This window comes from Macrosteles quadrilineatus, unplaced genomic scaffold (genome assembly GCF_028750875.1).
Source record: "Macrosteles quadrilineatus isolate MER2022 unplaced genomic scaffold, UCM_ALF_1.0 Scaffold_18__1_contigs__length_3160703, whole genome shotgun sequence".
NCBI classification, from domain to species: Eukaryota; Metazoa; Arthropoda; class Insecta; order Hemiptera; family Cicadellidae; genus Macrosteles; species Macrosteles quadrilineatus.
The window spans coordinates 137,906-150,801 of record NW_026542611.1 but is presented as its reverse complement, the minus strand read 5'-3'; the positions used below and the strand labels follow the sequence as shown (position 1 = coordinate 150,801).

The following is a 12,896-nucleotide window of genomic DNA, read 5'->3' as shown; positions in this document are numbered from 1 at the left end:
TGTTGTCTAGAAGGGTCGGTGAACTAATCAATAAATAGCCAAAACCAGTTTCCTCCCCCTCTAACCACCACCCCTCCCCCCTAAGCCGGGAGGCCCAACACTTTGTCCTTGAAACTCCCTAGCCTCTGAAACAATAAACCCTTACACCTGCGTTGCTGTTTTGACAACAGGTTTATGAATGCGTTCACTATTTTTCATTTTCCAGAATTAACTATCAATTATTATTATTTGCAAGTTACAAATAGGAAACTACATGACATTAAGGTACCTATTCAATGACCCATGTATTATCAAAAATTTATAATTGATTACTTATTTTGATAATAAAAAGCATTCATTACAGCACGCAGCACTTAATGATATATATATATATATATATACTGTATATATAATCATCAAAGTATCTGTTACTTTATACAAAATAAAATAGGTACAAAATTGTGTGGCCAGTCAAAATTTATAAACAAACATTTTATTCTATAAAATACAGATGGTAAATAGGGGTTGGTTTAAAGGAAATAAAATACAAAACAGATTAATTAATTATTTTGATAAACGATAGAAAGGTTATGGGATTGATTGAACTAAAATAACCACAGGGAATCTTAAGTAGAAAAGTCGTCAACCACAATCTGTTTAATCAGTACATCGTTAGAGAGAGAGGGGGGGGGGAGAGAGAGATAGCAGATAGGGGCGTTTGATAGGGAATCTGAAAAAGTAAACAAACAAGGAACAACGACGCGACAATACTCGTTTATAACCTTATTGTCAAATCTAGGTCTTTGTAAGACAAAAGAAAATCACACCGTTTTAAACTTTAACCTAATTTTATACTCTTTACAAACAAACACGTCCTACATAACGGTTCTTGATATTTATCAATGTATCTTAGCAATCGTCACTTGCTCCATTGAAACACGAACGTCGATTGGCTGACATGACAGTGCAGCGTGGCCTCTCGACCAATGAGAACTCTTGTTACATACTTTGATTTATCTTAGATGGTCAACATTTACCATTCATTACAATATTACAAAATCGACATGGACTATGCGTATGGTGTTTTTCAATCAAAACTTATGTTATAGTAGCACTTAAAACTTCACTTAAACTCTTAAACTAGGTAGATAGTACAGATATAATATGGATCTACTTTTTGTTGCAATAGGCAAGTGCAAGCCTAACCCTCTGACTTCGATGTTGTAATTGAATCGAATTTTTCTAATGATGCGTAATGCAGGGATGAAACTGAACATTTAGACAAGTTTAGGTTATTTATTTTGTTCTAAAAATAAAAATAATACATTTAAAGATCTGACTTATTGATACAGACATTTTTTAGTATAATTTCGTGTTGAGGACACTCGCGCGCCGGTTGTCTGAGACTGAATTCTGACTGTCTGACATCTTGAAATGTAGATTGTATTGTGTTGTGCAATATCATCTGCCTGCAGAGAGAACAGCTGAAAATAAACTTTAGCTGTTTTGAACTAAATAGTGTGCTAAGTTGGTTACTAAAGTTGTTAGCGTGATTACAAACTAATAGATATCAAATAAATAAATGTTAAAATAAAATATCTATCCATCCCTGTCGGCTGTCGGTATCGGCGGAATCGGGCGAAATCGATGTTTGGCAATCGATTCTTGATACCGATATTCCTAGTATCGGCAATGTCCGAGTATCGGTGGTAGCGATAATTGACACTTCCCTATCTAAAACTCATTTTGGAGTCCTGAATTAGTTTTAAATATGCATCGGGACGTAATCGTTGCATCGGGAGCTAACCGATGCATCGGTCTTTTTCGATGCATCGAGGCCAAATCGATGCATCGTGATTTCGATGCATGCTGAATTGAATCACGATTCGATGCATCGAATCGAATCAAATCGAAATTTCAATCGCACACCCCTAGTGCTAACAACTAAAAATTTATTTGGAATTCTAAAGCTGTTTATAATTCCTGATATTGGAGGAGAAATCTGGATGGCAGAGGATAGAGAAGAATGCAGCAGGTCAATCTACGAGGCAAAAAATCAATTGAGGTTTGTGAAGCCCCAGCAGTAAAGTAAGGCTCAGTTACCAGCACATCTGTGGATGCGATGATGCTGAGCTGTAGGTATTCTGACGCCCGTTGTTGCAGTTCTGCGTCGGCACTGCGCAGGTTACTGTGCTGCTTGAACACGTCTTGCACTACAGACTTGACCTCGGGGAAGAGGTTGACAAACTTGATGTAGGTGGAAAGCAGCAACGCCCGTGTCATCGGCGAACACAGGTGGTACTGTAAACAACATCTGCTGTCTAATAACCTCACAATCAGGTGTTCAACTATAATCTACTATTACTGTAACATGGTTCTTATATTTTCCAAACAATTAATTAAAGTCAACAATTAATTAATTAAGGTCTATTTAACAAGAAAATTTATGAAGGCTAAAATAAAAACTCAGTCTACTAAAATGCAGTTGTCAGAGGGTCAGTTTTATGAGCAAGTAGAATTATTATAATTGACATAAAACATGCATAGGGTTTTATTTCATAATATTTAAGACTGTAATGTACAAGAGTTTTTCATGATGTCGAAGTTCTATGATGTCTAAAGAACAGGCACCACTGATGCATTAGATCTCTGTTCTAAGTATCACAAGGTTATTTCAAGACGTGTACAGATTTATCAGATGTTATAATACTTTTCTAAAACGTTGGTTCTTGTTATTATGGGACTAGGTGATGGTCTTAAACATTATTAAACAATTAAATTCAGTTTTTAAATATTTTGAAAGTTTTTTTAATATTTGCTTTTTGGACATTTAGTCCCCTGTCAAATGTACATATACAGGCTCCCGTGTGCTCCTTAATGAGGCAGGTGTGGGAGTAGTCTTAATCTCTTCGTGTGACCTTGGAGAAATACAATTTCGATGGTGGCACTCTTGAAAATGGTGGGTTTTTGAACGCTGTGGGTAAAAAACAAAATGGCCGCCATCACAAACTTGTTTTCTTACTTATATCAGTAACCGTTAGAGTTATGAAACAATTGTTGATACCAAAATGTAGCTATTTTAAATCTGCACAAAAAAGGTTATTACAGTTTTTATGTAGGATCAACCATTCTTTCATAAAACATAATTTTACATTTTTCATCAATAAAATTAATCAGGGTGGATGTAATGTCCCAGGACAGTTAAGTATTTCAAAAAGTAATAAAGGGTGTTTCAGTAAAGCGTGATGGGCTATGCAGATTCAGATTCTATGTGCAAAAATAAGTCGAAAATGTAGTATAACATTGTTTCGATTTCGACTTAGTTAAGCCGAATTCCGCCATTTTGTATTTTTTGAAAATAATTCATAACTCAAAAGCCCTTAGAGATATTTTTATGAAACTTGGTATAAACTTTAAGTCTACAACTATAAACATGCTCCGAAAAAATCTTTGATCAGGCTCATCCAATTTCAAAATGGCGGCCATTAAAATTCTTTATAGTCAAATTCCATGAAAACCAGAATTAAAAACAAAACTTTGAAACACAATATGTAAAGTCCTTTTTATTACAAATCGAACGACACTTTATTTGTGAAAATCGGATAATAAATAAAAAAGTTATGTAACTTTTATTATGTTTTTGTCACTAGTTTCTATGGAATTTAACTTTGTCATTTCAAAATGACTGCCATTTTGATAATTACTATTAATAATAAAAGTTACATAACTTTTTCATTTATTATCCGATTTTCGCAAATAAAGTGTCATTCGATTTGTAATAAAAAGGACTTTAAATAATGTGTTGCAAAATTTTGTTTTATTAGCTGGTTTTCATGGAATTTGACTTTAAACATTTTAAATGGCGGCCATTTTGTTTTTACCCACAGCGTTCAAACGCATCATTTTCAAGATTGCCACCATCGAAATTGTATTTCTCCAAGGTCAAACGAAGAGATTAAGAATACTCCCACACCTGCCTCATCAAGGAGCACACGGGTGTACATTTGACAGTGGACTAATTATGGAACCCTGGTTAATAGTCTTTGATATAATGACCTTCCCCCATGTATACAATCAAGACAGACCAAACTACAAAACTATTTTCGTTAGTTATGTCGTTATGTGACATGTCACACACTACCCTGGAAAAGTTCAAACACTAACCTTGGAATGTAGAAGTTGAAACTGTACAATAGGTGCGCTCCGTTGATCACCTGCTATCAAATTACCAAATTCGCCTAAAATATAACCTCCAACTTTAACCATGTTTTCATGACATGCTGGAGCTTGTAATGCCTGAAAAAAAATTTCTCTTTTCAATATATTATCTCGGAAATAAACGTGTAATGCTAAATAATCAAACACCCTTACTTTAATTTGCTTCAGACCTAGAAAATATGCTGAAACTGTGCATTTATTACTAAAATATTTACAGGGCTCAGTAAAAGAAAAATGTGTTGCTGTCACTTTACCAATATATTTTTTGGCAAAGATGGTTCTAGGCCAGGTTTTTAAGGATTTTTTGTGGATTGATTTAACAGCAGACTTTCATCGATATTGAGCCTTTTTTATTAAATGTGACTCTCCCCATGGATTGAACTATTGAACTAAGAGTGAAACTAATTTTAGTATTTGCACATTTCTATAAATCATAAAATATTATTGTCTAAAGGTTTTTAAACATTTGGAAAAAGATATCAAGTTTTTAGAGTCAGCCAGCGGAAAATAATCGGTACGTTAGAAAAGGCAAGACTTTAAACACCCACAGGAAACTTTGGGATGGATGCAGAAGAAGGAATTCGTGACGGCAATCTTATCAAACGACCCTACCTTAAAAAACTACCCTTGTATTTGACAATAGAATCTCTAAATTCCAAGATTGTCAATGGTTGGTGTAAATTGTAACACATTTGAGGTTTAGTTTGACTCGTGTGTTAACCATTATTTTGAATTAGTAGCCACTCCCTAATGTCACAAATACTATTGATATCAGTCTCCCATCACAGAGTCTCGTCTGTGTTTGTTGATACAAACTGGTGATACACGGTACCTCAAAGACAGTTTTAGCAGCGTAGCCCTGAACATCGTCTCTGTTGATGACTATCTGTATAACTCGGTACCACACTTCCTCCGACACATAATCTCCAGCTATCCGGATCAGGTTGAGTATGACATCCACATACCAGGTGTAGTCTGTCGCATACTTCTCTGCTAGGATGGCCACCTTCAGTACCTGTCAATCAACACATCACATTACAAAAACTGTTTATATTCTACAGGGTCTCTAGTGGAAAAAGGTATGTTGGTAAAAAAATCAAGAATATAATTTTTCCAAAAAGGTCTAGTTAACAGGATGCAAACCATTTTGTTTTTTGTGGTTAAAATTAATATATTACAACCATAGAATATCTTTGTGGAATTCGGTATGTACAAAAAAAGAAAAAATAAATAACTTAAAAAAATCAATAAAAATATTTTTTTGGATTCAAAATGGCGGTCATTTTAATTGTTAACCTAATTTTTTATGTCCCACCTTCACATCCTAAGACGCTAGTTCTACCCCGGAACTGTTTTACACATTAGCTAAGGCTTTTCCTAGAGGTTTGCAGCATTATCACATGGATAAAATCCATTGGTGATTGGTGGGATTTGAACCCAGGACCTCGGGCACTGAAGCCACCGCTCTCCCACTAGACCAGCTCGCTCCCCATAATCAAAATTACTAAAACACGGCTGATATTTGGGATTGGCAAATCTGACTTTGCCTAACCATAATAGTTCCTTTCCCTTTCCCATTTTATTCGTAGCCACCAGGATAAATGGTTATAACAGCCTGGACATGACATTCTGGCCTCTGTCACTCACCATTTCCTCTCTGATGGAGTAGTCGGCTGTCTCCAAGTAGTTGAGCATCTCTTGTACTATCTCTTCGGCATTACTCTTGTCACACATGGCATACAGCAAGTCCACAGCCTGTTGTCTCACTGACACGTCCTTCTCCATCTAAACAAAAATGGACATTAGGAATTGTTAGCCAAGTCCTAGGAGTAAGGCCAACTCCATACACCCTGTCATCTCTACAGCTATCACTAAAACATAGTGATAATTTCTTTTTTTATAATCTTAAAACACACGACGACTTTGGAATAAAATTAACAGACCTTCGTTAATAAAGGACTATCAGCCAACAGGCTATTGGCGATTACTGCAAATATACTTTGGCCTCATATAAAATTCACTGATGTTTTCACCGTCATTGAAAGTTACTTTGGTTATATATTTATTTATTACTTACAAATCCCATCTTCCCAGTTCCAGTTGACTGTGTAAAACTCTCTGTTATAAAGATATTTGTTCAGTACCATAAAAAATACAGCCTACAGATCTGAAATATGATAACCCCACTGACGTACCTTCATGGAGAGGATGACTACTTCCTGATGTTTTTTGACAGCATCATGAGAGAATTCCGAGTTGGCCAATAAACACATTGACTCCAAGGCTAAATAGCGAAGGTTAGTCTCTCTGTTGGACAAGAACTGGCCCAACTGGTTACATGCCCTCACAAGCAGATTGGGCTCACTGCAAACATACAAAGTAATGTTTTCTGGTCTTCCAGTGTAAAGCTATTTATCTTATCTTACTAATATTATAAATTTGAAAGTTTGTTAGTTTGTGTGTTGCTCAATCACGCAATAACTACAGGACGGATTGGGCTGAAATTTGGCATAATGATAGCTAACATTCCCGATTTACATAAAGGCATATTCTTATCTCAAAATTACTTTCGGACTCCGCCCTAGCGGCTCTAAAGTTTCCTATGTTAACCTTATGAGTATTCATATTTAAAAGGAATTAAATAATTTTGCCAGCTGTTTCAACTACACAATTTGTTTCTATGATATTCAATGGCATTAAAAGGTTATACGGTTTACCAACAGGGTGCAGCACCATTAGTTCTTTATACATTTATGACAACAGCTAATTTGAACCAAGCAGCAACAAAAACCTGAGTGTGAGAACTTTACTTCTTTCTATTGTTTAGGTGAAGTGGTAGAACATTATGGCTATGTTACATGTTCTATATACTACAGTATACCGTAGATTATAGTAAACCAAATTTTCTCAAAACAATTCCTCTCTCATTGCAAATGGCAAGCACGAGTATTTAACTACAATAAGCATTCATTGTATACCAACCCCGTACGAAGGACGGGTACTCAGCTAGTAGTAATATAAAGTGAAGCATCATAAGTGTATTCAAGAGACAGAACTGAATCCAGAATCAATTTGTTTAGGTATATTGTGCTGCAGTTAACTTTTAATATTTAAGCATCTATAACCATCCTGAGCTTCAGGGAGAAAATTAGATTGTTAAAGCTAAACACTTGTATATACTGCTAACTTGTCTAGAGCTGATATAAAATTTGACGGAAAAAAAGCAATGATTGGAAACATCTTGTTTCCACTTCATTAGCTTTTTAACAGTGCTGCAAAATGTCTTGACGTTAAATGTGTAAATGTTTATTGTTTGGTTACCATTGTTGAAACAATTCATGTATGAAATAAATAAAAGTATGTTTACGACTTTATTGGTAATACTTGCAATGTATATCATTGGGACTTACCTATCATTGTGAATGATAAGACTGATGGCCTCAAACAGAACTGCGTTCTTAGCATTGGAATGTTGTACTTTCTTTGACTTTGGTGGCTCTTGAGCCTTGTTTAATATTGTTTCTAGACATTCATTTAGGCGCCCTCTCACACCAGGATCATCTGAACAATTTACAATTTCATAAACATCGATGGGTGAGAAACTAATAACCTTTTGTTAATGTAATGGACATTGAATAAAATTCTTCCTAAGTAGAATATCTAACAATCAATGATATTATGGTACAATGTGTTATTGTAAACTTATGCCTGAAGGGCTAAAGAATAACCAATATCAATCGTAAGGTAAAACTCCACTGAAGGAATAAGCTTAAAATATAATTAAAAGCAGTAGGCCTTTATAGATTACCTGGAGGAGTATAATTCTGCAGAAGCCTGAGCAGTTTAACTGAAAGCCATGGAGCAGGGACAAAGTAATAAGTGTAGTCTTGGAGATCCGTATAGCTGGCCGTTACAATCTACACATACAATACCAACAAGTTAACATCTCTGTTGTCACAGACTAAGTAGCCTAACTGCTAGTTTTTTTTTTTTTTTTTTTTTTTTTTTTGTCCTAGGACGCTAGGCACGAGCCTGGGATTGTTTTTCACATTACTTTAGGCTAGACCTAGGGGTTGCGGCTTTATCACTTAAAAAATCACCTCATCATCATGGATAAAATCCATTGGTGACTTGGCGGGGATCGAACCCGGGACCTCAGAGACTGAAGTCCCGCGCTCTAACCACTACGCCAGCTCGCTCCCCCGAGCCTAACTGCTAGTAGAAGGAACAGTCAATGCTCTAGTGGATGGGTGTGCAAAATTAGTTAAATTTTGTTTCATCTGATGGTAGATTCCCAGTATATCAAGTAATGTGCCCCAGTGGTTGTGAGCATTGTACAAGCAACCAACAGATAGCAGCTAAACAATAACTAACAGGCCCTCAGTACGGCCAAATGCAGAGAAAAAAATGATGCACCAACAAATACTGCAAAACCATAAATGAAGCACAACGTACACTAGTTCTATGATAGCCTAAAAAAATGAGCAAAACTTTTTCCCTGCTACGGTGGTGTTTCCCCAAATAGCGCCAAACCATCACTCTACCGCCCACTGTGTTTGTTCTAGTCATGATTAAATCAATTATTTAACCATAAAAAACAAAATTTGAAAGAAACCCTAGGTTACTCTTAAATGGAATTATAGTTCCATATTCATAACTAAATGGTTCATTCAACCTTCCATAGTTTGAAAATAGTACATCTGTCTCAGTCGCACTCACTACAATATTGGGCCAGTATAGCATGCTCTAACATCGTGAGTAAGTGATTAGTAAGTGATTCAATCGTTTTGTCTATTACGATTGTGTTAGTGTACATTATACTAGCAATATGCCAAACTATTTACAATAAGGCAACAAATAACTACAATCGATTAAACAATAGACACATACAATCGTTTACAATCGAAATTTACAACTGTTGAGAAAACTGATTTTTACTCCCTAGAGAGTAAAAATGCTTTCATGATGGGTTAGCCTCTGGATCAAGACAATGCAAATATAAAATGTTTAATTTACCTGTTGCATCGATTGATCCTTCAGTTTTAAAATAACTACGGCCGTTTGGTGCTCGCTTAGCAGCACAAAACGGCCGTAGTTATTTTATAATTTAAGGATCAATCGACACAACAGGTAAATTAAACCTTTATTATTTTTAAAAATACTACTTTAGATCTGCAACGCATGCATTAAAAACGGAAAGGTTTGCTTTCAGTATGACGAAAAGTTGTTTTTATTGATAACGTTACCCTGGACAGACGAGAGACGGCCAGACTGATGCAGCCTTTGTACTCATCTGGGTTGCGCTTGACCAGGGCATCAATGAGAGACGCAGCTGCAGTGACCACGCCCAGGTGTTGGTCGTTCAGCAGATGTACGATACGAGAGGTCCACTCTCCGCCGGGGATAATCTCTTGTGATGTGCGGAACAGCCTCAGCAGACAAAGAGCCGCAGACTGCTTCACCACGTCCATAGTGTCTCTGTACCAACACGAGTGAGTGCATTGCTTCATACCATATACAACAAACATCAAACACATCAACTCATCTATAAAAGTCAGCAATATTTTCAAACAACAAAGCAAAACAAATGGATTAACAGCATTAATTACAGCTGTAAGACACAAAATATAAACTACTTAAATGTATGTTTTTTATTGAAATGTTTAGTTTACAAACTCACCCTGAAACCAAAAGTTTTGGAATTTCGTATCCAAAAGCTTCTGCCATCTCTTTGCTCCCGATGTTTGCTATGCACTGCATCGCCAAGTTAACATGGATTGGATTTCTAAAAATAATACAACAAGTTAGAATTAGTTGAGCAGTTTTCTACAGGTTAAATGAATTATTAAAGTAAGAGTTTTTAAAAGTACAGTATCATAACTTATTAAAATATTCAATGATATTTTTATATTCTAGGCCGGCATTCCAAGCATGTATGCCTAGCAAATCTCAAACAAATTGCATTCCCCCCCCCCTACGAAACTCAAAGGGTTAAATTAGAATTGGTACACAACAGTTGAAGAAGCCACCAAAAGAAGTTTTTTATTTACAAGGCTCCAGCCCGAGATTATTTTTTACAATTGTACAGAGTAGGCCTAGAGGTAGCAGTATTATTACTTCAAGATTAAATTTTAAATTTCAGTGTTAGGCAGGATTTGAACCCGGGACCTTGTGGACCTAAGTCATGCGCTCTACCACTAGACTAGCTCACTCTCAAGGAACATACATTTATCTTCATAATTCACACAGAAATACACATACTTTTAGCTTTAAAAATATACAACGAATAAATAAAACATGGCTTGCCTTGATGTGAGATCGTTTTTGATGCTCTGGATTATCAACTTGATGAGATCACTGTTGGTGTTGACCAAAACAGAAATGAAAAGGTATCCCTGCAAACAAAGCATTGCACTCACTCTCATGGAACAAGAAATAATGTAGGGTACCTACTACTATATTAGTACCAGAAAAAGGAAATCATATCGGTGTAATTATAGTTTTTTATACAAATATAAACGTATACAATGGAACCTGCCTTTACCCACCCTCGAGTTAAAGAGGTGGTTGTTGCTCGAATTAACAACCACCACTCTGGCAAAAATAAAGATACATTTTTCCGCCCTAAACTTTAAAATTGGCTTGTTTAACCGACCTTTTCTAGAAATCTATAGCCTTCCGTTTCCATCCATACCTTAATATTAAAACGTTTAGGTTAGATCTTGTTTTGAACCTGATTTTTACAAATAAATTTGCAAACATGATTATATATAATTAATATTATAAATGAAGTATTAATAATCATCGTCATTAAATGTAACTTTGTGTGTGTTAATTATAACATTGTGTCTCTCCAGTAGAGTTAATTGAAACAATTACGTCACAAAACCAATCACTTTCCATGCCTTCATTGTTACTTGGATAGGCCTAAAATATATTAGAGAATCGTTAACTAAGCGTTTGCAGCGGAGTGTTTCGCTTACATAATTTTAACATTAGGCCTAGATTTATTTCTGCAGTAGGCTATTTAATATAGTTTTGTGATGATGTGGAGTAGTATGAGTGTAAATGAAGATACCTGGGCCATATATACCTTTCTCTCACCACTACCAAATCACGCACATTTCCTGTCGTTGTTCAACTCTACTGCATAGAACTAACTACCTTGTCAAAGTGCACAATATTACCTTAGCTGCATATCACAGCCAGCTTTTATGTTATTAAATATATCTAATTATAATATAGTGAACAGAGAAATAAATATATATATATGGACTTATTCTGATTCGTGAAAAGTAACTAGATTTAGCAAATGTGAATTCTAAATTTGGGATATTGATTACCAGGCCACGACCTAGACCCGGTGCTGTAAGGGTTGGTTTTTAAGAGAGAATAGGCTATACCTAGATTGTATTTATTTTATATAAAAGTTAACTTACAATCTGTTTCTCAGAGTACTTGTTGGAGGACAACAAGTTGACAGCTTCCATGTGGCCAAAGTCAATATCATGGCCAAGGAGGAAGATGAACAACAGTTTGCAGACATATTTCTTCTTCTGGTAACCATCAAGAGTTTTATCCCCCTTAAATTTGCTCCGAATATTGGCTAATTCTTTATTGATCCTCTTTATTTCCGCTTCTTTGCTTTTACCTGAAAAAACAAGTCAAATTTATTGGACGGTTATTTTTTATTATGGACACATATGGTATGCTCATAATCGCAAATTGCGTAAACAAGTTGTGGTTATTTTTAGTCACAGTTGTGCTGGAGTTGTTTAACTTTTTTTTAGAATAAGGGGGCCAGAGGCAAACTGCTCAAAATTTCTGGCCTCAGAATAGATAACGACGCTTAAATCATCTTAATTTAACCAAACATACAAATTACAAAACAATTGTGGATCATCTTTCTTCTATTTGATAGAATTTTCCAAACCATTTAAATATTTACCAACCAAAGATGTTAAGTTTTCAAACAACTAGATGAACATATTTTTAAAATATTTATTTGCCTGAACAGATATTTTTTTCAGTTTCTATAGGAATCACTATCCACCAATCATCTAAAATGGACGTTATTGAACGGAAAGTGTGTATTGCCCTACCTGTAATATAACAAAATATTTTGGTTTCATTTTTAATAACTGACAATATACAAATCACAACTCTTATAACTACACAATAAATTACTAAAAACTGATTTACTTTGAATAATTCAAAAACACTTTAAACATTAATATCAATTCATTTAGATCTATCGACAGATAGTTACCAGACTATTATAAATATTATTCTTCATTGCAGTGAAAATAAAAATGGTGCCACAGAATGTGAACAACCGGAATCAGAATCCTAAGTAGGTAAGAATCAGAGCAGAGTTCAGTTGTGATTTATACAATTAGAGTTGTTAAGGCACATTAGAGGGGCACATCCTGTTAGCTCTTTATTGCCTGCTTGTCCTTACACCGTGGGTCAGATAAGATGTACCAATTACTTAGAAATAAAAATCCTATTATTGCCTACAGTATCCGTCATCCCCCTACAGTAACTACTTATTAGATTATTTTTAATTGTGATTTTATTTTACTGTACGAACATTAAACAAGTACAACATAAAAATAACAGTTCTATATTACTATTGTGTGTAATTAATTTAAATATAAATATGTACGCTTGTACAGGGTTTAATTTCTTTAAAACCC

At 35.1% G+C, this 12,896-nt stretch overlaps 1 protein-coding gene across 1 annotated transcript in view; it reads right to left on the bottom strand.

The window, feature by feature from the left end:
* The window catches only part of LOC129005254 (AP-2 complex subunit alpha-like), a 72,455-nt gene that overhangs the window by 40,104 nt on the left and 19,455 nt on the right, over positions 1-12,896 (bottom strand). The window contains exons 3-13 of the mRNA XM_054434095.1: positions 11,637-11,848; positions 10,504-10,592; positions 9,878-9,982; positions 9,444-9,675; positions 8,006-8,114; positions 7,608-7,758; positions 6,393-6,561; positions 5,845-5,982; positions 5,030-5,212; positions 4,144-4,275; positions 2,083-2,280 (exon numbers count right to left, since the gene is read on the bottom strand). Of these exons, the coding sequence (XP_054290070.1) occupies positions 2,083-2,280; positions 4,144-4,275; positions 5,030-5,212; positions 5,845-5,982; positions 6,393-6,561; positions 7,608-7,758; positions 8,006-8,114; positions 9,444-9,675; positions 9,878-9,982; positions 10,504-10,592; positions 11,637-11,848 (1,718 nt within the window). The remainder of the gene's footprint in view (positions 1-2,082; positions 2,281-4,143; positions 4,276-5,029; positions 5,213-5,844; positions 5,983-6,392; positions 6,562-7,607; positions 7,759-8,005; positions 8,115-9,443; positions 9,676-9,877; positions 9,983-10,503; positions 10,593-11,636; positions 11,849-12,896) is intronic.